The sequence below is a fragment of the Schistocerca cancellata genome, chromosome 3, assembly GCF_023864275.1.
Source record: "Schistocerca cancellata isolate TAMUIC-IGC-003103 chromosome 3, iqSchCanc2.1, whole genome shotgun sequence".
Taxonomy (NCBI): Eukaryota; Metazoa; Arthropoda; class Insecta; order Orthoptera; family Acrididae; genus Schistocerca; species Schistocerca cancellata.
Window position 1 is genome coordinate 764,947,623 of NC_064628.1, and position 27,849 is coordinate 764,975,471.

Sequence of the window (27,849 nt, forward strand, 5' to 3'; positions counted from 1 at the left end):
ACTTCCCTATCAGTTCATCCCATAAAAGGTCAATGGGATTTAAGTCTGCCTTGGCCAAATCATATTCTTTAATTCCCCATATTTCTCTTTTCTATTGGCACACCCTCTGCACAATTTAGAAGCATATGTGGGATCACTGTCCTGCAGCAGAACAAACCCGATTAATTAAGTCTCTTGCCAGATGGAACTGCATTTTTGATCAGTATCCTGTGATCTCCTTCCTTCTTTAATGTTCCATTAATTCTCACTAGATAACCGACTTTATCATCCACAAAACATCCACACACCATGACCGACCCTCCACCCTGTTCCACCGTTGGCGTCACACGCTGACATTTCACATGTTCTCCACAAAGTCGACGAGCAACTTTTGGACGATGGCTTCCAAATACTTGAACAACACCTTCGACCGCTGCTGCGCGCTCCAGTTTGTGTTTTGCTGCGAGCAATGCAATCGATTCACCTTATTTTGTCTGCATAATAAAGTTTTTTCCGCTATGCACCCTTTTAAACCTTGTTAATAAAGACGGCGTTGCACTGTTGAGACAAACTTCCGTACTATTTACTTCCTCGCGAATTTTAGCTGCAGTAGGAGTCCTCTGACGTTTACTCTATACACATATGAACTGATCTTTCCTGTATGATGTTACACGGAGTCTTCCAGACCGCGAAACACTTGCATTCGCACCAGGCTGCTAGCATCGCTGCAATGTATACACGACTGTAGATAGTGCTATTGTCCTACTAGAATAGCCGTCTCGGTGCAGAGTTACAATTACAGCACGTTTTACATTTCCAATCTCCTGTTTCCGTCCCACTGGGACATAACACGGTATGAACCTGGTCAGGTTACAACACACTGGTAGATGCACACAGTGTACTGTTAACTATTGCGGACTGACTGCTAATCAAACACATTCTGAGGCCAACTGGAATGGAACTGTCTTAGGCAAAAGCACGTCACTGTTGTTGTGGATACTCATTAGCTCCTTTCTATGCGAACAGCCAGTCAAATACGCAACAGGGGCGCTTAGCCTTTACATGTTTATACTAATTATTGGAACAGGCGTATGACAGAATATTCAAACGATATCTCTGTTTTAACCACAGATCCGTAGTTGTGGTGGGTGACTGAAAACTTTTGACCCATTGTGTGAGCGACCGCCTTTACTTAGTTCACGGCCGAATTCAATACGTTAATTAAAAATGAAGCACATCTTAAAATATTACTGTCCCCAAGTATTTTTTGTTTGTTACTGAGCATTTGGATTCCGCTAGATGCTGCTACAGGGTGTTGTTGTTGTTGTTGTTGTTGTTGTTGTGGTCTTCAGTCCTGAGACTGGTTTGATGCAGCTCTCCATGCTACTCTATCCTGTACAAACCTCGTCATCTCCCAGTACCTACCGCAACCTACATCCTTCTGAATCTGCTTAGTGTATTCATCTCTTGGTCTCCCTCTACGATTTTTACCCTTCACGCTGCCCTCCAATACTAAATTGGTAATCCCTTGATGCCTCAGAACATGTCCTACCAACCGATCCCTTCTTCTAGTCAAGATGTGCCACAAACTCCTCTTCTCCCCAATCCTATTCAATACCTCCTCATTAGTTATGTGATCTACCCATCTAATCATCAGCATTCTTCTGTGGCAACACATTTCAAAAGCTTTTATTCTCTTCTTGTCCAAACTATTTATCGTCCATGTATCACTTCCATACATGGCTACACTCCATACCAATACTTTCAGAAATGACTTCCTGACACTTAAATGTATACTCGATGTTAACAATTTTCTCTTCTTGAGAAACGCTTTTCTTGCCATTGCCAGTCTACATTTTATATCCTCTCTACTTCGACCATCATCAGTTATTTTGCTCCCCAAATAGCAAAACTCCTTTACTACTTTCAGTGTCTCATTTCCTAATCTAATTCCCGCATCATAACCCGATTTAATTCGACTACAGTCCATTATCCTCGTTTTGCTTTTGTTGATGTTCATCTTATACTCCTTTCAAGACAGTATCCATTCCATTCAACTGCTCCCCCAAGTCCTTTGCTGTCTCGTACAGAATTACAATGTAACCTCAAAGTTTTTATTTCTTCTCCATGTATTTTAATACCTACTCCGAATTTTTCTTTTGTTTCCTTCACTGCTTGCTCAATATACAGATTGAATAACATCGGGGATAGGCTACAGCCCTGTCTCACTCCCTTCCCAACCACTGCTTCCCTTTCATGGCCCTCTATTCTTATAACTGCCATCTGGTTTCTGTACAAATTGTAAATAGCCTTTCACTCCCTGTATTTTACCCCTGCCACCTTCAGAATTGGGAAGAGAGTATTCCAGTCAACATTGTCAAAAGCTTTCTCTAAGTCTACAAATGCTAGAAACGTAGGTTTGCCCTTCCTTAATCTAGCTTCTAAGATGAGTCGTAGGGTCAGTATTGCCTCACGTGTTCCAACATTTCTACGGAATCCAAACTGATCTTCCTCGAGGTCGGCTTCTACTAGTTTTTCCATTCCTCTGTAAAGAATTCGCGTTAGTATTTTGCGGCTGTGACTTATTAAACTGATAGTTCGGTAATTTTCACATCTGTCAACACCTGCTTTCTTTGGTATTGGATGGCGCACGAAACTCCGGCCCTTAAGTACGGAGGCTGGTCGTCGTCGCCCACCTACTGTCATCTAAAGTTTCGAAGCTGTTGCGACTACGTTTTATATTGTCAACACGAACTGCGACTAGGTTAAGACGTGAGAATTAAGTATCTCAGCGAGATGTATCCTCTTCAAGAAAGAATCGCAACAGTGAAGGTGTACGTTTCTACCAGTTCATTAAAGGAAATGCAGGACTTTTTGCAAAGAAGTTTGCTGTCGCTTCCATACCAGCAAAGGGCAATATAAAGAGTTTGGTTACAAAGCGGGCTACTATACGGTCAGCTGCAAACCCAAACAAGCGAGTCTCGTCCGTTCGTACACCTGATGTGATCGCGGATATTCGAGCATGAATGGTCCACAGTGGAAAGATGTCGGCAAGTAAACTGATGCAACAAGTTGACGTACAGCGTAGGTCTCGTCAACGTGTTTTATACCATATAGAGATGAATCTCTACAAAATGTCACGGGTCAAAGAACGGGGAGGAAAATAAGGCAAAACGTGTGAATTACTATACGTGGCTGTATTACGTCAAATAGTTGAAAGACAAATGCTGGATGCGCTGCTGTAATTCCTGAGTAATGAAGCGTGGTTCCACGTGACAGGACATGTGAACTCCCAAAACACCAGATACTAGAATACAATAATCCCTATGCGATTAATGAGGAACCTCTTCACAGTGAAAAAAATCGGAGTGTTTTGTGCGTGTCAGCAAGTCGGACTGTGGGTTCCATATTTTTTAAACAACACCTAAACACTGCCGTGTATACGCGAATCTTTGAGGAATTTTACGTACAGTTGAACCTCCATGGATGTATTGCTGCCTTTCAACAGGATGCGCCGTCTAAAAGCAGCTGATGGCGGTAGTATCAGTCTCTTCAAACACATCAGGACTGTGAAGCAAGTGTTAAAAAAAAACATTCAAATTGTTTCTTTCCAATCTAATCTAGCGCTCAAGCTACGCTACAGATCGGTCTGGCACCGCAGTCAAGATTTCAGGAGAAGTGGGCTGGAGTGGGGTGGGGGGATGGCCGCATTGCCACACTACCATTAATCTGCGTAAGTTTATATAGTTGCTCTTCTTGTGAATGTTCGCTAGAAAAAAATAAGAAAAAAAACTGCTTGCAATTTCGTTTATTAGTTTCAGGTGAGGGTGATGCTGTAAGAACGCGGCCTGACCGAGAGATGGCAGTCGTTGTTGACAAATATCTATGGATTAAAAAGTATACGACCTACGAAGCATATGTTTCAAGTTATGAAGACGCCAAACTGCTTAGTATTTGTGTGACAGCCATGAATAGTGAACGTTGTGAGTGAACTTGTGAAAACGGAGAAAACTGGTAATCGTTATGTGATACAATTTTTTTTTTTTTTCGGAAGGCCTCTGCGCAACCAATATTAAAGCTGAGCTAGATTCTACTTTGGGAGAGAGTGCTCCTTCGGGGACAACAGTAAAATATTGGGTAGCTGAGTTTACACGAGGCCGTGCGAGCTGCTAAGACGAGCAACACAGTGGTCGACCAAATGAGGTGACGACTCCAGAAATGGTGATGAAAATTGACAAAACGGTATTGGATGATCGTCGACTGAAAGCGCGCGAGCTAGCAGATATAGTAGGCATTTCAAAATGTGCGATACATCACATATTATCTGAAAATTTGGACATGAGAAAACTGTGTGCAAGGTTTGTGCCGCGTTTCCTCACAAACGAGCAAAAACAGCAAAAACAGTGTCGTGAAGATGTTTCAGTTGAGTGTTTCGCGAAGTTTCTCAGCAACAAATCTGATTTTTTGCGCCGTTTCATAACCATGGATGAAACATAGGTCCACCACTTCACTCCCGGGACAAAAGAACTATCGAAACAATGGACACAAATTGGAGAACCGACACCAAAGAAGGCGAAGACCGTTTCATCTGCAGGCAAGGTCATGGCGTCGGGTTTTTGGGATGCGCGTGGGATAATTTTTATTGACTACCTTGATAAAGGAAAATCTATCAACGGCGAGTATTACGCGAACGTTTGGGCGAAGAAATCAAGCGAAAATCGCCGCATTTGGCCAAGAGGAAAGTGTTGTTTCTTCAGGACAATGGACCAACTCACAAGTCCGTTATTGCAATGGCCAAAATTAATGAATAACAGTTTGAATTGCTACCTCATGCACCCTATTCGCCAGATTTGGCCCCCTCGGATTATTTTCTGTTCTCAAACTTGAAAAAACGGCTCGGAGGTCGAAGATTTTCAAGAAATGAAGACGTGATGTGGGCTATTTTGAGTAGTTAGACAGTGCTCATTATAAAAAGGGCATCGAACTTTTTGAACATCGCTGGGAAAAGTGAATAGAGCTGAAAGGAGATTATGTTGAAAAATAAATACATTTTTTCCAAAATGTTGGAGTTTTCTTTGTTGGGTCGGTTACTTGTGGGACCACCCACGTATTTAAAAACAAAACAAAATTTAGAAGCTGGAACCGTTCAAGAGCATTAATGTTTTCCACGTATAAACATTTTTAATAAATAAATACATCTTACATGCTACACACATCACTGATTACAGAATAAAATAGCTTTGGTCTTTACGTGCCTAATTACAATTTCCGTGTATACTGACGTTGCATGTATTTGCAACATGGTGACAACGAATTAAAATACTGTTTTACTTAAGTTTTCAAAATACAAACATGATTTTCATGGAACTTAGTTTCAGTTAGATTATCTTTTAGTTCAGGGACTACATCTCGCTGTATCACCACTGGAAAAAAATTGACGATTTCGATGAGCACACTGCCTTTTGGAATTATGTTATTGGATGATAAAACTCACAACCGCTTTAGTTTCTCCGTCTCTCTTCAAACAATAATAATGTAAGATCAAGCCACCACTGTCTTTTCTCCGTAACAAATCGGATTACTGAATAGGTTCTACAGTTAAACTAAGTACGCAAGTGTTTCAGTTTAACTTTGCATCATAGGTTTATGAATCAGTGTTCCAACATACACAATCACATCCTCCCGCGAACCATGGGCCTTTACTAAGATGGTGAGGCGTGCCTGTCTCAACATACGCATATCCGTGCCGTTAATGCACCCACGACGTAAACTGTGGAGTAGCCAAATTAATCCGTGGTTCTTTGAAAGGGGCAGCTGTCTTTTCATTAGTTATAGGGGCAACGATCTGGATGACATTAACATTAGCCAACATGGTTTTGCTGGTACTGCGAGCGGCTGAAAGGAAGGGGAACCTACAGCCATTATTTTTTCCCGAGGACATAGAGGTCAGATGGCATGCCCGCACTAGGCACAGAAGGTAAAGCGGAAAGACTGAATCTGTAGACGGTCTGTACAATTGAAACAAACTTCAGGATAATACCGTACTGTATAAAGAAAAGGTGAAGTAGGTAAAGATACATATGATACTGTGAGAGAAATTTGACATAGCGCTGTTTAACAGATCTAACTCGATACGAGGTCCCTGGAGAAGACAACATTCCCTCAGAACTATTGTGATCACTGGGAGTGCCAGCCATGACATAATTAGTCCACCTAGTCTGATGAAAGATATTTTCGATGGGGGGAAATACCGCCAGCTTCTGGAAGAATGTAGTAATTCCAATTCCAAAGAAGGTTGGTGCCGAAAGGCGCGTTACAAAACTATCATTTTAATAAGCAATTCTTCTAAATATTGTCAATTATTTACAGAAGAATAAGAAAATCTGGTACAAGTCAACCTTGGGGAACGTCAATTTGGATTCCGGAGAAATGGAGGAACACGCGAGGCAACACTCACCTTTAAGACTTACGCATTGTAATATTTGTCGAGAAACAGATAATACAGTGACATTTACACCATGTGACATTGTAATGGCCATTTCAAGAACTGACTGTCTCTAGAGCAGAAACGCTATCAGTCATGTAATAACCCTATAATCTTCCACTTACACTGACCCTTACTGCCATAAGAACCAATGTCTCCTTACGCTCATTTCCCCCTAATACTGGTGAGGCAGGCACACACCAAAAATAAACATAACCCACAAATTCATTTCCATCCTATTCAATACACTTCATTAACATTTCATCGAACATTAATACACAAAACACCCACGGGTTTACTTCTCCTGCTTTTATACTTTCAAACCTTTCTCCTGCAATTCACTGCAAACCTTCGATACTACTGTACCATTTGCGTAATTTACCTTCATGTTGCAGTCATAAATGCACTGAAACCATACCTGTAAGCAGCCAGAGAACGAAAGCTGTTAATTTATCAGAATACTGTTGTGATCTGTTTCTGTTTCGATCTAATACTTCTAATATCATATCACTATAAGTAGGGTTAATGAGCGATTATTTTATCATTCACAAAGTTTTTCACTAACTGGCCTATCTTAGGAGTCTCTCTAGTGAACTTATTTTCACTGCCGTTAACTTATTTTTATGTGCACCATTTGGTCTACTATCGTTTCCACAATTCTGTACTTTATTTTCCTCAATTGGCTTTGACTTGATTGATGTAATAATTGTGATGCTGAATATAATTTTGACCACGCACTTCATTCTCATTTGTTTTGAACAGTCTCAGCTTCACTTCTAGGATAACGTAATTTCTTCGTAACCTGGAAAAGATACATATAGGTCACCATATATACTGAGTTAGGTTATTTAGACATATAATACGTGATTAACTGGATGCTGACAGCAGACTGAAGAGCACGCGGATGTGTCCCCACTCTAATCAAGTACGTCACAAGTAGCACCTACACGCTTTCTGACAAGAGTAATTCGAGCCCTGCTCAGCGTACCTTTAAGATTAAGCGTGGCATCGAAAAAGTTTGTATATTCACTAAATGCGTTACCAATATGCAGAATTCGGAAATTAGTTACTAATAGTAACCCAGGAGACGCACATTAACTGAATCAACGTAAATCAATGCACAGTACACTACACTGCTATACGGAAAACTGATTCTAAAGTCATACTCTTCTTTATATGAGGTGGAAATGTAGATATTATGGGTTTAGCAAACTCCTTTAGTTGACGCCCATTCAGATGATTTTCTTCGTAGCAACTTTCTTCAAAATGAGCTGAGCACACCAAATGATTTGTTGGAGGTCGAAAATTATTGGGCTGGTGCACAAGTTCTATGCTGGGATAACTTTTTCGATTTCCGGTATTGTAGAAATCACATGATTTTGAGGCGAAGAACTCGTCGAGCCATGTTCGGTACGCGTTTTTATCCGGAAAGGCAGTTGATCGGAAGAGAGCGGAAAAGGTGAAAATCTCGGGGTGCAAGATCAAATGAATAAGGTGGGTGCGGAAATACTTCCCAACCCAACTTTTGTACAGCGTTTTTTACCTCTCTAGCAGAATGCGGGCGGGCGTTATCGTGGAGCAGCATCACGTCAAAATGTCTTCCTGGTCGTTGTTCTCGGACTGCGACTGCAAGACATCTCAATTGTTGACAATAAATGTCAGCGCTGACCATTATTCATTGGAGAAGCAATTCGTAGTACGCCACACCGTCGCTCTTCCACCTGATGCATAATATTATCTTTTGTGGATGCGCACAGGTCTTTGTACAGCGAATTGCTGTTTTGTATGGGCTCAACCATTCCTTTTGTTTTCTTATTTTAGCATAAAGACACCATTTCAAGTAACCAGTACCGGATGTGCACATATTGCCACCCGTTGATTTTTTTGTGATTTTGGCTTATAGCATGCGACACCCATTCACCCGATTTCTGAACCTTCCCCACTGCATTCAAATGTCGCACGACGGTGGAAGGATCACAGTTTGTCACATTTACCGTTTCCGAGTGCAGTGACGTTCACCACTGCGGATTGAAGCGTTTGAACGATCTCCATCAAACCCCGAAGGTCTTTCTGAATGTGGAGAGTCACTAATGTCAAAATGATCCTCCTTAAAACGAGAAAACCATTAACTTGCCTTGCCCTGTTCAATGGCATTATCCCCACAAAAGGCGGAAATGCTTCTGCTGCTGTCACTCCTCTACTGAATTCGGAAGAATATGTCGGAAATGTTACGATTTCTCCTCTTGACATTCCATTTCCTTGCGTTCACACCTCCACTTACTATCTCCAAATAACAAAATGACACTACGTGAACTACAAATAAAAAAGACAATCGATAAATAAACCCACAGCTATCTGAATACCAACATGCAAAACAAAAACGCTACGTACTTATGCACCACCCTAATGTCTTTTGAGTCACAGCTATCCACTTCTAATTAAATGAATAATTAGTTGCAACCTAAACGAACACGAGCATACTTGTAGAATCAGCTGAGTAACGTTTGCCACACACGTATATGTCAGCTTTGGAAGCATGCAAGATCAGAAGAATAGTGTTACAAGAATACGCCAATACTCTTCGCCTCCACAAACATCACGTTTGTGATTGCAATATATGAAGTTTGGGCGAAGAGGATCTGCATGTTTTGGTCAGCTTTGACTTTGAGACGCAAAAAATGCGAAGGAGGAAACGTAATACGTACCTCACATTAACTTACTCCAAGCTGATGATAAGTCCACATTATTGACGTAATTACTTCAGGATAAAAAAAGAAACATAGGTGCATCTCTTACTACTCCCAAAATCTTCAATTTAAAAACAGGGTACAGTGACGGAAACTGTAGTATCGCACGAAATGGTTCAAAGGGCTCTGAGCACTATGGGACTTAGCTTCTGAGGTCATCAGTCCCCTAGAACTTAGAACTACTTAAACCTAACTAACCTAAGGACATCATACGCACCCATGCCCGAGGCAGGATTCGAACCTGCGACCGTAGCGGTATCGCGGTTCCAGACTGCAGCGCCTAGAACCGCTCGGCCACTCCGGCCGGCATCGCACGAAACACTGACCACGATGTCTTGCGAGCTGACGGAACAAATCGTACCACGCGCCGGATTAGTAAATATCATACACCGTTTCTCGTTCTTGTTGCTGGAACTGAGGAGATTTATATTTTTAAATAATGACATGATTGTTCCTGACAGGATCAACTGATCAGTGTTTTCTATAAAGTATAACTAGTGTTTTCTTTAAAGTATAACACATGCATCATCACTCTTGACCTTAACATAAATGCTATTTAAGCAAAGCTAGCTTCCTTATAGTCGAATACACTTGTCCTGCAATTTACGATACATCTGCTTCACAGTGCTCGTGGGGACGCTACGTAGATTTCCGCAAAACTAAAGATTCCTTGAATGTTGTCAGCACAGATGTCAAGCATGCCCACTTCGGTATGCTTACACAAGCTTGCATAACTGAATATCGATCAAGCCTCCAACCTCCTCGAACAGACCTAATGCTTGCACAAAATTACATCAAAGACTGTGGTAACGATCAAACACGTCAAATTTTCTGTTTCTTATCCAGTGATCAGTCAAGCAAATGCGTGATCGTACTAACGAAGTCTGTCAAATGTAATCACACGTTTGAAGCAGTCGTCACACTGTCGTGAAGCATTTGTGCTGTGCGTAGAATACGATCACCTTTCTTACGTCTTCCTCCGCAATATGTGGATCAATGGCCTGGTGCAAGTCTTTCAATTGGACACCATTTGGCGACTTGGTGTGCCTAACCTATCCCAGTTATCGAACCAGGGAAGGGGAAACTGCAGCTGAACGTAGAATCCGAGCCACATGTCGTTTCTAGCGACTCCTCACATCGTTGACATTTGAGGGCTAAAGTAAAACGCAGACTGAAAGATCCGTGGTCCGACCGGGATTCTATTCCCGCGACCTTTCTGTTCTCAGGCACGCCTTAGACCACCAGGCTCGACATGTGGCTCAAGAGACGGAACACCTCTGCCGTTTCGGTAACTCCAAGTGCGTTTTTAAAATTATCATTGTAACTCTTTAGATCGTAGTTTGCGAGATTGTGGGCAACGATACAGTCGAAAAGCTCTTGCTCGCTAAATATGCGCAGTGAAACAACACAAACAACGTCTGCCATCATATCAAATCAGTCGTCATTCAAAATTTCTCTCAAACAGGTCAAACAGATGCTAAATATTGCCCGCATCTCGTGGTCGTGCAGTAGCGTTCTCGCTTCCCACGCCCGGGTTCCCGGGTTCGATTCCCGGCGGGGTCAGGGATTTTCTCTGCCTCGTGATGGCTGGGTGTTGTGTGCTGTCCTTAGGTTAGTTAGGTTTAAGTAGTTCTAAGTTCTAGGGGACTTATGACCACAGCAGTTGAGTCCCATAGTGCTCAGAGACATTTGAACCATTTTTGCTAAATATTTGACGAAACTAGCTACGTTTGACATATTGACCGTTGATAAAATCTATAAAGTCAAGGATGCTTGTGTAAAGTGCTTCGGCATGCATGCTTGTCAAGCTTGCAGTTACATGTGATTTGTGAGGAAATATTATGCAAATATAATGCTTGTAGACTTAGAGAAAGCTTTTGACAATGTTGACTGGAATACTCTCTTTCAAATTCTGAAAGTGACAGGGGTAAAAAACAGGGAGCGAAAGGCTATTTACAATTTGTACAGAAACCAGATGTCAGTTATAAGAGTCGAGGGGCATGAAAGGGAAGCAGTGGTTGGGACGGGAGTGAGACATAGTTGTAGTCTATCCCTGATGTTATTCAATCTGTATATTGAGCAAGCAGTTAAGGAAACAAAAGAAAAATTCGGAGTACGAATTAAAATCCATGCAGAAGAAATTAAAAGTTTAAGATTCGCCGATGACATTGTAATTCTGTCAGAGACAACAAAGGACCTGGAAGAGCAGTTGAACGGAATGGGCAGTGTCTTGAAAGGAGGATATAAGATGAACATCAACAGAAGCAAAACGATGATAATGGAATGTAGTCGAATTAAATCGGGTGATGCTGCCGGAATCAGATTAGGAAATGAGACACTTAAAGTAGTAAAGGAGTTTAGCTATTTGGGGAGCAAAATAACTGATGATGGTCGAAGTACAGAGGATATAAAATGTAGAGTGGAAATGGCAAGGAAAGCGTTTCTGAAGAAGAGAAATTTATTAACATCGAGTATTGATTTAAGTGTCAGGAAGTCGTTTCTGAAAGTATTTGTATGGAGTGTAGCCATGTATGGATGTGAAACGTGGACGATACATAGTTTGGACAAGAAGAGAATAGAAGCTTTCGAAATGTGGTGCTACAGAAGAATGCTGAAGATTAGATGGGTACATCACATAATTAATGAGGAAGTATTGAATAGGATTGGGGAGAAGAGTTTGTGGCATAACTTGACAAGAAGAGGGGATCGGTTGGTAGGACATGTTCTGAGGCATCAAGAGATCACAAATTTAGCATTGGAGGGCAGCGTGAGGGGAAAAATCGTAGAGGGAGAGCAAAAGATGAATGCACTAAACAGATTCAGAAGGATGTAGGTTGCAATAGGTACTGGGAGATGAAGAAACTTGCACAGGATAGAGTAGCATGGAGAGCTGCATCAAACCAGTCTCAGGGCTGAAGACCACAACAATAACTCTTTCGATCATAGTTTGCGCGATTGCGGAAACTTACTACGATACAGTCGAAAAACTCTTGCTCCCTAAATATGCGCAGCGAAACAACACAAACAACGTCCGCCATCATATCAAATCAGTCATCATTCAAAATTTCTCTCAAACACGTCAAACGGTTGTCTATGTTTGACAAACACGTCAAACAGATGCTAAATATTTGACGAAACTAGCTATCTTTTACACATTGAGCGTTGATAAAACCCATATAGTCAAGCATGCTTGTGTAACTGTCCAACACGCGAACGCTACACTAGTCCCAGTGAGTTGTCTAGTTGGGTTTATATTTAGCGAGTCTACGAGCGTGGAACGCGCCACGACGCAGAGCCGGCAGATGCGGCAACGTGGCGGTGGCGGCGAAGTCGGTGGCCGGCCGCGTCCGTCGGCTGGAAAGCGACGCCTGGGAGCGGCGCTGCGCGGCGGCAGGAAAACCACGGGCCGGCCGGCTGTGGCCACGGCCGCGCCAAAAGGAAGAAGGCGACGCTGCGGCGGCGGCGGCGGCGGCACGGCAGCGTGATGGCGTCGCCGGCCGCGGGCGAGGCGAAGCGAGGGGAGCACGTGACGCAAGCCGGCGTTGCGTAGCGTGGCGCGCCGCGGCTGCCAGAGCCGGCCAGTGTGCGACGCATTGCCGACCATGGCGGCCGCCGCAGCAGCCTCAGCCACGTCCACGCCGGCCGGCGCGGCCGCGCACCAGCCGCCCTTCACCGAGGAGCAGCTCATCGCGCAGGTGTACCAGCACAACATCCTCTACGACAAGACGTCGTTCCACTACAAGGACCCTCGGATGCGCATGGAGGCGTGGGAGGAGATCGGGCGCGCTCTCAAAGTGCCAGGTGAGCAGCGAGGGCGCCGGCGAGTGGGCGCGCATCGCAGCCGCCGCCGCAGTCACGCGGCCCTAGCCGGCCGGCCGCCCAAGGCCAGCGCCGGCTGCTAGCACGCCTCCGCCTTTGTCTCAGCTCCCTTTAAATCGCTCGCTCTCCGGGCACACGTGTCCTCTCGCTAGTGCAAGTCCCTTTTTGTAATTCGCATGCCTCGATCTGTACTGTACGCTTCATCAGAGGGTATGTTTACGCCGCCTCCACGAGTGACAGTCACGTGCTAAAACGCTCTACTGCCACTTCATCTGCGTACATACTCTGCAAATCATTGAAGTGCGTGGTAGAGGGCACCTACAATCGCACAACGCGTTTATGGCACGAAGGAACACCGACTCCTTAGTGCTTCGTGCGTGCTGTAATTTGTCTAAGCTTGCCTTCACGGTTCCTACAGGGCTGGAGAATAACGCTACATTCTTCACATAAGACTGATTCTTGAAACTCGAAGTAAGGTTCGGGATAATTGGCATCTATCTCCACGCATGCGCCAATTCAGTTTCTTCACCATTTCTGTGACCATTCGGCCACCAATTTCTGATTAACTTAACCCGAACTCACGAGTCTCTCTCAGACTGCGCGAAAATTTTCAAACTCGCCCTCCACGGTCAGTTCCAGCAGATATACTCCCCCTACTTTCCTTCTAATGCAAACCCTATAATGTCTTCTTGTTCGTTGCGGAATTATCCCCTTCTTTGTTGTTGACACGTGTAGCGGACCCCCTCGTGAATTATGTACCTGCGTCCTTCTGTATCGTATGAAATGTAACCTTAGTAACGTGTCAATTTAAACGTTATAGGGACATCGTTGTTTCTCCAATAAAGTACTTAAAGTGTTTGTTAAAATCAAATGTAATCTGAGAGGTGGTAAACGAAAATGTGGACCCCCAGCATTGAATGTCCATTTTGCGGACTTTCTTTTTGTATCTACATAGTTCAATCTTTATGAAGAAGTTTAAACCCTGGTACTTGGTTTTATGTGAACATTGACTTGCTACACATATACTACAATGTTTCAAATGTGGAATTAAGTTCTCCGACAGTTCGGTTTATGTGCGTTATTAAAAAAAGCATGAAAGTATGTGATAAAAAGTAAAAATATTGTAGGGATTACCAATATTTGGTGTAATAAAATCAAAAACTACTATTTAAAAGCGCTTAAGTAATTGTAAAATGACTAATGTAACTTAAAAATTTCAAATGATTTGCGTCGTAATCCTCGGATTAAACATGGGGGTGCTAGGGACGACATCGCATATTATGCGTTACAGGAAAGTCACCTCGTGAGTTAAGAGGTCCCTTGCAATTCCCACACACATGAGCAATATACTGAGGTGGCACGCACACGTGATATGTGAACACGCTCCTTCGTAGACAGACTCCCAGTTACCCTGCCAGTTGTAAGCACTCTTCGTCGTGGATTAACTGCATTTTCCGCGTATCCTGCCAATGAACTTAAGTTTCCTTTACCAACGACTGATCCTTTGTAACCATTACGAATCATATACTTAAAAGATTTGTTGGGCAAATATTTGTAAGAGTTGTCTGATTCCTGTTGAAACTCACTGATGCAGTGCTCTTTCAACACTTCGCGAAACCCACAATTTCGAATTTCTGAGCATTTAAAACAAGTTATCAATGTTTGCACCGCTTTTAAATCTTACCAGTATCTGACTGGATATTTGTGTAGCTTTTTTCGGATGGTACGTAATAATAGACTAGCTTTCGGCGTCATATGCGTGTAGCCTTATCGTCCAGCTTGGTGGATTAATGTGATGGTGGATGTGGTGTCAGTTCTTCAGTATAGCCCGAAGTTTGGATTAAGTTGGGAAGTGACGGTTTGTTGACAGTAGGAAGGAAATAACGGTTGTTGTGATACCGGACTGATACAGTGGCACAACCTAAGGTCAAACTTTAACACTATTCGCAAATAACTCAAACCGCATGATGAATTCAAAAATGTGCCTTGCACGTTGCGCAACAGACAAATCTCCGACGAGCGTTATTTTGTCAATGGCACTGTTAGACAGCTATGGGTGTTGACAGTGTACAGCGGCCAACTGCAACAATTTGATTTTTGGTGTACTTGTTTGAAGACGCACCGTCACAGGGTTCGAATTTATATCGTAATCAACAGACGACTTAGATGCTTTTATCTACACCAACGTTAATGTGTCCTAAGACGCATGAAAGCCGTCTGAAGATGAATGTGAATTCGGAACCAGTAACAGTGTTTCTTCAGTAAAGCAAACGAAAACCAAATATGCCTGCTGTACACCCAACGTCCTCAGAATATGTTGGTAACATAACGTCGTATATAAATCTACTTAACTCGATTCTGGACGCAGTAACCTGTGCACTGTTGTGTTGTTTAATGTAAAAGTATCACAGTACTTAATCAGCACTTTACGCTTTAGTGTATGGTTAACTGTCAAGCTTACCACGGGGATACATCTTTCCTGTACCAATAACTAACCCGTTAAGTTCATATAAATACTGATGTCCCGCGATCTGAAAGCTTTTCGGTGTCGAAGATTGAATTTTCTGCGTCTTAAATGTCGTGTTAGGGGAGCCCGTTGTCTCTAAGCTGTCTGTGAACGTCGAAGTGCAAGAAAGGACATCTGAGTGCTAGATTTGCTGCACTGATTATGACGGTGTTGTTGTCGTCAGACTAGTTTGATGCTGCCCTCTCCGCTAGTCTCTTTTGTGCGTACAACTCTTCATGCCTGCATAACGCCATTTCAACCTTTGTCTCCCTCTACAACTTTTACCCGCCAAACTTACTTCCTCAGGATCAACTTTGCCACTTCTTTCCCCCAGTGCGATTCAGAACTTCATTAAATGTACCCATATCTAATCTTCAGCATTGCTCTGTAGCGGCATATTTCAAGAGCTGTTTTAACATTACGATTATTACTAAGTAAGTAGTCTTGTCATTCTAAACTGTTCCTGGATAACATATTAAAAGATCACAAGCTCAGAGTCTGGAAGATGTCATTTTCAAAGGAACCACCTTGGAGTCCCCTTAAATGATTTAGGCATACCTTGAGCCTTCTAGCCGGCCGTGGTGGTCTCGCGGTTCTAGGCGCTCAGTCCGGAACCGCGCGACTGCTACGGTCGCAGGTTCGAATCCTGCCTCGGGCATGGATGTGTGTGATGTCCTTAGGTTAGTTAGGTTTAAGTAGTTCTAAGTTCTAGGGGACTGATGACCACAGACGTTAAGTCCCATAGTGCTCAGAGCCATTTGAACCATTTTTTTATCCTTCTAATTATTGTGGTTAACAAATCCTTTTAATGTCAACTAATCTATTCCGATTTCTGAACCAGAGCGGAAGTCTCAGGAGTTTGATGGCCATAATGTCAATACGTTATGTTCTCCTTTAGTTAACACGTAGGAAACGTACAGGAAACGTACCATGTAACTTAACAATACTGGAAACAATGCCATAGGCATTCCAAGATCAGCACTGCTTCAATTATCACAAAGATTTCCACCTACTTCCCAGTGGCTAATAGTCTCAACATGTCAGGTACGATTTCACAAGAAAGCTGCAGATCTCCACAAATAACAGCTGTCCTCTCAACACGGAATCCCGGCTCTGGAAACATAATCACACAGTAAACCAATATTACCACGTAACTGAGGAATTTGTGATATACCTATCGAAGATTATCTGTTGGTCAACTTTTGCTACTCAGTTTATTCAAGTGATCTCCGTTTAAGTTGTTTTTTTATATGTTAGAAGCAAATTATTTCTACACAAGGAAGAGATTTCTCCATATTTTTTCATAATATTTAAGGGCCACGTCCGAGGTTTTGATTATCGATTTCATATTCCAGTGCCATTTATGTGCAAATGGACATGAAATCCGAAAACCTTCGTTATGGGCAACAAAAGTTTGTGAGGCATACGCCAGGGTTCCTCTGAAAGGGTATGGTCGATTTCGTTTCCGAATCAGAGTTGATTTCGTGTAATTTTGCGGCGTCCGCAGAATTTTTTCAAACGTAGGGGTGGCGGTGTAAGACAACATTGCCATTGGAGATAGAAATGAGCTGGGCAGTTTCGTGACGTGTCATGCCACAACTAAGTTTTATAGGTAACACGAAAAACTTTTTATACACCTCCTAAGAATGGATGGATACCCACTCAATATATTATACATAGAGTTTATAATATATTTATTTACTCGTTCCGCATTTTGAAATGAATAGAAACACTGTACTCCATATTTCAGCGGGGAGGTTTGTCAGTGCCTCTTCTTGCCACCGCCCCTCCTCTCCCCCTTTGCGGATGCCTATGGACAGATATTGCAATCTCGGTGGTGACACAGAGATAATGAGTCATCAGCTCCAGGCGCACAGACGGAGTTTCAAAAGAAGCATTTCTTACAAGCAAATTACAGTTTACTGTTGCCAGACAGTATTCGTGCGTCGCAAGGTACAATGCAAACTTCCAAACAGGTTCTTCCTACGCAATTATAGGTTCTTTAAATATGGCATGTAACCTTCAACGAGAGGGACGCCCTCTGCCGGTTTGCGGCGCACGCTATTAGCGTTAACACCTCGCGTGGTGTGGCTGCAGTTTACATAATCCGTTCGTCCGCGATCAGCGATGGTTCACTCACTGTTACACTTAAGAATCAGCTCTTTCTCCGCTGCTGACCTCCACGTCCCGAAACGCAAACAAAATTCAACTCCTTGAATTTACAACAATGCAAACTACTTGAAGTTACAACAATGCAGCAATGTTATCTTCAATTGTCTTGAGAAATAGTCGGATAAACAATACTAGCTGACGATTCTGTCTAAATAGTTTAGACTTGTTCTGGATATCTAAGCTGAAAAATTAACCCCAGTTTTAACGGTATTTTTTCTTTCAACTATTAAAATAAGCCTTCAAAGTTTTGCTAATGCACCTGTTTACAGTTCCCCGACATAACCAAAAGCAACGCGTTTTTGACGCATTTTCAATGCAGCGCTGCACTTAAACAACAGCTTCATATGGAACTACATTCACTGGCCTCGACAACTTACAACAAATTCACTTTCCAATCACAGAGCTCGTGTTACGCAACAAATTAGCCTGTCATCACAATTTCACTTTATCAAAAATTTAAAACAGTGTTGAATAATTAGTGAATTGAATATTCTCTGTGTTCTCTTGTACAGCCAAAACGTTTTCGTGATGTCACGTTGTCCTGTGCTGAGAGCAGCTGATAGAAAACCGAGCAGGGGCCATTTTCATAAGACTTAAAGGTCGATATTGGTGGTTTTATTTACACTTGAGTATTATTAAAATAATATGTCTAATTGCAGTACTGCACTGATGCGATTTGTTGTTCAAAAGTTTCGTGAATTATGACATAATTTTGAAGCTAATGGAAGTCAACATAGGGATTCATTGCTGTCGTTTTCCGAAACTGAAGACATGCGTGATATTAAGTTGTACTCATGGCAACATCTCTCCTATCAAAGGCAAGGAAATCGGTGTTACGAACAGAAATTGCATGTAGATACAACAATTGTACATTTTTTTCACGGGAGCAGGGACATCATATAGCTCACTGTCGAAACCGCCAAAGATTGGAGCGCACCACTTTTGTGTTGCTCCCTTTCTATGGAGGAAAAGAAGTCGATAGCGATTTAACAGACTACATAGCACGATATTACTCGAACACTGCCTCCTGTCGGTCAATATATTTTCTTTGTTCAGCTCGAAAGCTATTTGTGAAATACATGAATAAAATGCTTGAGGTCGGTATATTAGTCTGGTCTCACATAACTTCCGTCATTCTACAACAATGATGATATTACGTTGTCCATTCCCTGTGATTATTTACACTTAAAGTTGTCGTTCTTTGCAACAGTGCAGGAGTGCTTTTTATACCAACAATCTAGTTCCGCGATTGCGCTCTTGTTGTTTTAATAAACAGGAGGAATGAATCGTGTCTAAACTGTTTCCTATTAGGCTTAACTGGCCTACGATACGAACAGTATTCGCAGGCAAAATGTTTTTGGATATGTGGATGGGCAATGCCTCGCATTACGGTGGATATGATACACTTAAAACTAAAATATATCAGGATTTGTTGTTCTTTCAACAACGTATTTTAAAACTTTTATCCATTATGAATGGAGATCACTGTGACTGTGATGAATAAAGGTTTCTTGAAATTAATGCAACCAGTCTCCTTTCCTTTTGTTCTTTAATTTTTATAATGGCATTAACGGTTTCGAACCGCCTAGCAATTCAGCATTAGATGGTATATATTTAATGATTGTCTGCAGCCAGTCAATAAATAAGTGCAATCTGATGATGAATCGCTAAGCGGCTCGAAAAACAAAAGACGACTGGTTGCAGTAATTTCAAGAAACCTCTAACGTATTTTAACTCGACTTATCATAAACCTAATGGTTTATATCCCAGTCCATTCGAAATGCAGCTAACATTTTATAACTGCGATCTGAAGCTGACTGGATTATATGCACACAACTAAAACAAGATCACAACAATTAAGGCGCGCACACAGGGATTTAAAAAATCATTGTTACCGCCCTCCATACATGACTGTAAAGGAAGGAAGATCTAACGAATGGTACAGGAAATACTCTGTGCAATGCACTTCACTGTGGCTTGGAGGGAGCAGATGTAAATCGTAAGCAATGTATGACGTGATAGAGAAAATTTTTGAATAATAGAATCCAGTACTTCTTCCAGAGCGCATTCAGGATCCGAGATGGAGGGCCGGGGAACAAATACTAACTTCTTGAAAGGGGCGTGTCCCGCTATTCCGAAAATCCGCCTGCTCCGAACTGAGTTCAGAAGAAATACTGGTTTTTTTAACTTAAAAACAAGAGAAATTTAAGACATTCGTAACAAAACGTACATTTATTACTATACAAAGAAGTTAAATAGAGGTATGCATAGAGCCTAACCTTGATGCAAACTCCTGAAACCATATTGGAATGAAAGCTGGTTATTTACAGTACAGTACATACAATACATGTCGGCTCAATTTATACAGTTCTGTAGAATCATTTTTAATCACTGCTAAACAAAAAAATAACCAATTTACACATACTTGTAAATAAAGACAGTAACTTTTTTTCCGGAGGCCACGGAATCGACTTGAGGATGCAATGTTTCGCCATCGCCACATTTGGTGTTGATGGAGCGTGCTGTTCGACATAGCGTTAAAACGAGTCTGTGTGTAATATAAGTTCAGTTCGCGAGTCGATCTGAGCTGATGAGACCTGCAACACTGCTACGATGGCTTCGTCTCCGTACTCTTGGTGGCCATTGTCGTCACAACAGTCCACTCTCCTCCACATTTCTGTGTCTTCACCGACGGGGATTTTCTTGACTAGTGAAAGTAGTTCAGTCTTTCACTGGTGTAAAAAGATGTTTCAACAAATTCTAATGCAAGCCTGAGATTTTTTCAAGTGGCCTTGAGTGGTGTTATAGCCAATGTTTCAGCCAACCAGTAAATCACATTTTTTATTGTGATTTTCTTACGTCTTTGCAGGATTACAATTTCATTAAGGTGCGAAGGCAGGGTTTTTCTGTATTTTTCTTTAATGGCCTGCAACATACCCTGGTCCATAGGCTGTCCAGTGGCAGAAAAACTGCTTTGATATCTCCCCAAACAAGTTTCGTCTGAGAGGTACGGAGCATTGTCTATAGACAGCGGATCACGATTAGGTAATCCATTTTCTTTACTGAACGCGGTCACTTTCGGGATAAATTGATGCTCGAACCATTCCTTGAACAAGTCGTGCCCCATCCAAGCATTGTTTCGATTCTTATAATTCACAGCAAGTGAGTTGATGTAAATGTTTTTGAACAATCGTGGTTCCGCCGATTTGCCTACTACCATCATCGGAAGTTCGGCATTGTTTGTGCATTTTAAATCCTGGGGCAGATTTATTTTCTTGCGAAGCAGTACTTTTGATACGCAAGACCTTAAAGTATCCGCCTATTCCGAATTCCCGGCTAAACCGAACAGTGTTCAGTCCCAACTAGTTCGGAATAGCGGGACTACACTGTATATATAAACGATTTATTAGACTGAATCTGCATCAAATTTGAATTCTCACAGACAATCTTATCTAGAACATTGATAGTACCATCTCTGAATGGATGTTGTGCAGCTTCCTTCAAATGTAGATGAATATCATATAATTCCCACAAGTAAAAGAAAGAAATCTTAGTCTGATAACAAAATCAGTGGTTAACTGCAGACTCTGTCACGTCGTTGAATGTGTTGGTAATGCATGCTAAGAAGCGGTATGAAACGGGACAAGCTCGTAAAACCAGTAGGCGGCCTACTACTGAAAGCGAATGGAAAATTATGGAGGATTATGAGAAAAGTGCGGTTCGTCTATGAAGAAAACTACACACGAGATGCTAATCGAAAGTCTAGAGAAGTGCTACACCGTTTTGAGCCCTAATAAAGTAAGCATGACAACAGACATCGAACAAATTTCGACACACAGTCCTAGGATAGAAACGCACCACAGTCCATACGAAAGAGTTACACGTATGCTCAGGGAACCTAACTTATAAAACCAGTATCGGAAGAAGGCTGGAAGTATGTACAGCATCCGTTGTGTATTGCGTGTACTAACAATGAAAGTAAAATAAGAAAGACTATAATGTCTAATCGAAGCACATCGACTGTCATTTCTCTCTCGTTCACAACGCAATTCGAAGAGGACAGAAAAATCGTTAATGAAGGTACGGAGTACCCTTCGCTATTGACTGTACAGACTACTGTGGCTTGCAGAGTATATGTAGACAGAATGGACTATGTGGCAGATGATGTACGCATAACGTTCAGCTTAATGGATTCATCACAATATCTATATCTAATTGTCATGTTTTTGGTTCATTAAGCTGATAAAAAATCTTTGGCGGTATTTAATGGCATCAATGAGATGTTAGAGGAGTTACTTATTTAGTAACGTGGTTAACAGCCCCAACGTGCGTGGACGCGATTTCATGGCGCCAGCAACAGACGATACAATTCCCATAACCTCTCCAGACTAATAAACAATTTTCTGATATCACGAGGATTCCAAATGTTTCGTATGTGACCCCGATGTCTAATCAGCATTTCGTGACGATACAAGCACACTGTCCAAGTTCCTACGGTCCTTTTTTAATTGAGAGACCCTCGTCAACCTCATACTGTAGTAAGAAAGTTAATGATCGACCGTCTTTGGACAGAAGTCGTCTGCCATGTTTCTTTGCGAGTCGGTGGTTAATGGAAGGAGGGGCGCTGCATTGCATTGCGTCTGAATGAGAGAAGCGGTTAAGGCAGCCGTTCATGAGAAGCGGGTAAACCCGGGTTCAAGTCACAGCTCGGCACAAATTTTTAACTTTCGCCATTGCGTCACCAAGATTTTCCCACCTATCCTTTCCCCATCTTCAATTTCATATCAATCGGTATTAAACTGAAAATTGCAAAATAATGAAAGATGTCGTCTCGTATCGATCGTAAATCGGATCTATAAAAAAACTTAAGTCAGAGGAAAGCTCGTCGCATCGAAAGGAATCCAAAAAGCCTTAACAGTCCAGTGCCGAGCGAATACTAGAGCTACAGCAACGTCGAAAAGGAAACGAAAAAACGGAGGATGTCGATTACGTACCGGGCATACAGTGGCCAGCGAGGACACAAACAAGTAACTCATCTATTCTGTAACCATTATACTACTCTGTGTAACCACTGTATTAAAGATGTTGATAATTAATAATATTTTAATGCAAATACTTATAATTTTATACTGAGGTTTCCACGAAGAACTGTGCACGCAAAATGTTTTGACTCTTGCGTCTCCTTAATTTTATTGCTTGTAGAGTTTCCGTACCACATTGCGAAAGTTGAGGACTTGACAATTTTCGCATTAATATCAAAATGCAAAATTACTTATAGAGCCGCACGTGTACAGTTTTTTTTTCTGGGTGTTTACGTATATATAGCAAAAAATTTTTTTTGAACATTTGGACTACGCTTTTCCCTGCTGTTTGTTTCCAACAGGTTGGAAAATTTACCATACGATCTTTGTGAAGAGCGTAAACTTTGCTTTGCTCGTTAATAAGCTCAAACTATAACTGCTAGTTGATAACGGTTGATTCTATGTTCAGTCTTCTTCAAGACAGCCGGTGCCTCGTAATCTCACCATCACAGTTCAATGGATGTCAGTGACGATTAAGGTATTTGATATTCCGCCTAGTGTCAGCATAGCACGATTTGAAGGCGCCGTTCCGTGCAATGTCAGCTACACTACTTCGTCAGGACCAACGTGGAACGGCCTTTGTAACGAGCGAATGGTACCTACCAAAGGGCAGCAGCCGATGGTGGGGAGGGGGACGGGGCCAGCGTCACCCCTTCAGCAGTAACGGACCACGTGGTCCTGTATTGGCATCACGCACTTCCCGCGCCATGACTAATGCTCACCCCTGGTAGGCTCTTGCCAAACATTGCTACACACTATGACATCCACGTTGTAGTTCACTGGCTCCGAAACACGAATAATGAAAGATGCGTTAGCTTTGACTGGCAATTAGTGTCCGATTTCGCCCACCTTTTTTCAAACGAGCCGTCTAACTACGCAAATAATTAAAGGACATGAGAAAAAAGAAGATTTAGTGTTTCACGCCCACGACCTGTCGACTGCGAATATCGAACTTGTGGTGGGGCTGATTGAGATGTTGAGCAGTAATACTGAACACATCGAAAACTTTCGAGCTATATCGCACTGCCTGGAAATATGCCATCCGCGGGCAGTATTGATAACATCCTTGACAGTCTCTCGTGTGTTACGGTCTTCGGTCATCTTTGTGTTCGCGTTTTTTATGAGTTCAAAGCAAGACGAAAAATCGTTCTTATCAGAGTGCATCGAAATTTATAAATCATTTCTGGCATTGAGAGATGTTAGTGCCAACAACACTGTCTTCTTCTTCTGTAGTGGTCAATCCAAGGATTGGTTTGCAACAGCTACAATGGCAGCTTGTCTCCATTCTGTGGGTCTTTCAGCTTTTCTCTTCATTTCTTTATAGGTGTTGCATCCAACATCTTTCACGATTTGATCCATGTACCTAAGTCGTGGTCTTTCTCTTGGTCTTTTTCCCTCGACATATCCCTCTATGATTGTATACAGGAGTCCTTTATGTCTTAATAGATGGCCTGTAAATTGCACTCTTCTTTTAACAATGAAACTCCAGAAGCTTCTCTTCTCACCTGCTCCTTCCAGAACCACTTCGTTTGTGAACACTGTGCGAAAACAGAAATATTAAGAGTGAGAGTTTTGTTGTCGACAATACACAGCAAACGGTATCCTACAAATCTGAAGAAGGAAGATATTTTTTACATAATTAAATAGCTCTGAGCACTATGGGACTCAACATCTTAGGTCATAAGTCCCCTAGAACTTAGAACTACTTAAACCTAACTAACCTAAGGACATCACACATACCCATCGGCAGGATTCGAACCTGCGACCGTAGCAGTCCCGCGGTTCCGGACTGCAGCGCCAGAACCGCTAGACCACCGCGGCCGGCTTTACATAATTAATGCTAAGTTATGAACAATAGTACACACATAGATATTTATGGGAGTATTTACATTAACTACCCATATATAATCTTTCAGTGCATGCAGTGGCCGAGCGGTTGTAGGCGCATCAGTCTGGAACCGCGCGACCGCTACGGTCGTAGATTCGAATCCTGCCTCGGGCATGGATGTGTGTGATGTCCTTAGGTTAGTTAGGTTTAAGTAGTTCTAAGTTCTAGGGGACAGATGACTTCAGATGTTAAATCCCATAGTGCTCAGAGCCATTTGAACCATTTTTATTATTGCACGACACGTCTCTGTAACTAAGTTTCCAACACTCTGAATGAAACTGCACTTGTACATTTAAAGGCTTCGAAAGAATTGCCATTAGCAAGGTGTCGTAGTATAACAGATACACGCTGATTCGGTATAATTGCGTCTCTCATTGTAGACAACTGGGGAAAACCATTTCTAGTAATGTATCAAATATTGGGTATCAACACTTTCGTTCAACATCAAATCTCTCAACAAGTTTTCGTCAGTGAATCTTCGATGCTTCTTATACTAACTTTTCACCCGCCTTATCTGCTGCTACAAAGCAGAGCAATTATTACAACAGCGTTGTGATCATCCAACTATACGAACGAGATTAAATATTGCTTATTTTTCTGCTAGGTCAAGGAAGAACTTCAGTAATGTTACACACTAAATGAAGATCCAGGGGAGGGGCCCTTAGAGAAAAGACATGTATGATGGATCGGACAAAGATGAGAGGAAATCTTCGGGCCTCCCCCTTAAAAGAAAAGTCGATAGCTGAAGGGAAACGGCGAAAAAAAAATTTTTATGGCCGGGCAGGGATTAATTCCGCAGCCCTCTTAAATGCTAGTCCAGTAGCTGGCTACTTGCGCAACATCTACAGTACATCGCGCGGTGTTACTCTGTAAACAGTAAATTGGTCGTCGTCGACCATATAATACAATGTCTAACGTCTTTCGGTGAACTATCTGTTAATCTCCGTCTACTGTTGCTGCAGTGCCTACAGGATACCTACCGCTGGAATGTTTTTGTCGTAAGCACCTATCAGCCAGCTTGCATGATCAATAACTGCTTGCTATCGTTTGGACCGCCTGCTGGGTAATTATGCATTCTGGCTGTTCAGGCTGCTTTACATGTAGTCAATTTTTAATCATGCGAGCTTGTGTAAGCATGTTTGAGCGAGTGTGCCTACAATGTGCAGATTTGTACAAGCAAACGTCAGCTGAGAGTCAAGCTTCATAGGGTCACTGTGTCCAGCAACATCTGGCAAATGATGCGCAAATTGCTGGAAACGTTTAATAAATTGCACGAAAGATAGCCTTGGTTTCATTAACGATGCAACAGACTCTGTCACAAACAAACAGTTATTAAAGCAAAATTGTTAAGGCTTTCGTGGCCACTTGTTGACAAACTGCCTATTGGCTTCTGTCTCGGGTTCTTCGGCCGACGTTCATCTAATGATTTTTCTTCTGATGAACGTCGGCCGAAGAACCCGAGACAGAAGCCAATAGGCAGTTTGTCAGTTATTAAAGCCTCCTAGAACCAACTGCAGGAGAGGAGGAAAAAAAATTAATCTGGCTCAGAAAGAGTTGAAGTTTTGCGCCAGCACTCGTGTATTACAGATGTGAATAGAATAGTATCTGAAGTCTTCATAGCCCCTTCACCCCGACAAATGGTAATACTGTATCAGTCTTTAATATCATACTTTCTACTCGAAAATGTGGGGAGTAATAAGGGGTTCAAATACGTTCACCTACAGACACATTTCACAGGCCAATCTTTACCTCAAGAACCATGTTTCTTCTTTTTTATTTCGCGTCACGATTGCAAATCCGGTCAAAATTAACATTTACTCATCCTGCGAGCTCTACGTATTCGAAGCACGAACTGACGTTTGTATGCAAGCATGCTTGAGCTATGTGCCTGCTTGCACAAAATACTTGATAAAGCAGTATGCGGCCCCCTTAACGCCGCTTTAATAGCAACTCACTTGTCTCAATCGACTAGTCGTAAGTCAACTCTCACTTGTCTCAATGTCTACTGCAGCGCCCCTGGCCTTTTATTCCTGCGCTGTCTCTTCTGTCACAAGTGGCAGTTCCGTTTACACAGCACCACCAAAAGTGCGCGTGTTGTTTATGCATAATGTAGGCTTTTTCTTCATCCAGGAGCCGGCCGAAGTGACCGTGCGGTTAAAGGCGCTGCAGTCAGGAACCGCAAGACCGCTACGGTCGCAGGTTCGAATCCTGCCTCGGGCATGGATGTTTGTGATGTCCTTAGGTTAGTTAGGTTTAACTAGTTCTAAGTTCTAGGGGACTAATGACCTCAGCAGTTGAGTCCCATAGTGCTCGGAGCCATTTGAACCATTTCTTCATCCAAGTACTGCAAAAACATTAGTATCTTTTTGCTTTCAGATGTTCTGTCGCTCTTGTGGGTGAACTACTAGCAGGAAAAATAACAGGTCATCGAGTAACCTTCGCAATATGTCACAAAAACAAAGTAAACATCAGAATAAAGATTAAGAAGGCACAAAAGCCATTACCGTGACAGGAGTGAGTTCGAATACAATAGGCTAATTCCCTATGTTAGCAGACGAAGTCACAGTCCCCTGTTTCCGCTCATGCGCAGTCTGCAGCACAATCAAGAATTCAGATCTCCACAATCGGCACAGTCAGCTAATCACTTACGTCACTGAAATCCAATCGCGAACCAGTTGGCAGCTGATCTACGCACACGACGCGCACCTAAAACGTGTAGTCGATTTTGGCCAGAAAGTCGCGGTAAATGTACAGTACAAGGCACCACACACGAACGACGGATCGCAGCGATCCTTCACTAACGACATCGCTCCAATCGGTCAGTCGCATCGAGCCCGCCCCCACATGAGCGATTTGCCAAGCAATCTCCACCAGCGTTACGAACGCCGCTATGTCGTGATGTTCAGCTGCAGAAATTGAACTATGTTACGGAGCAATGGCAATTAATCTCCGTAGCTCTACGAGTACTTAAAACACAGGGGCGGGGGAGACTATTGTAGTTAATAAAACTTGCTTTGAAACGCTTTTCTTGGGAACTGTAGGTTCTCAGAATACATAAACCTTTTCACTGAAGCAAAGAGAGCTGTTTACATGTTTCCCGCGTGCTAATACAATTCTTTTTTCGGTTATTACTCCTCCGTTCCTTTCTTATACATTAGCTTGTAGCTAAACTG

General features: G+C 42.4%; 2 protein-coding genes across 2 annotated transcripts in view; one reads left to right on the plus strand and one right to left on the minus strand.

Moving 5' to 3' along the window:
- Positions 1 to 27,849, minus strand: part of LOC126175792 (DENN domain-containing protein 5B) — a 501,428-nt gene that overhangs the window by 172,899 nt on the left and 300,680 nt on the right. The gene's annotated exons all lie outside the window — the stretch shown is intronic.
- The window catches only part of LOC126175795 (uncharacterized), a 47,292-nt gene continuing 32,226 nt past the window's right edge, over positions 12,784 to 27,849 (plus strand). Inside the window, exon 1 of the mRNA XM_049922775.1 lies at positions 12,784 to 13,011. Coding sequence (XP_049778732.1) covers positions 12,813 to 13,011 — 199 coding nt within the window. The 5' untranslated portion in view covers positions 12,784 to 12,812. The remainder of the gene's footprint in view (positions 13,012 to 27,849) is intronic.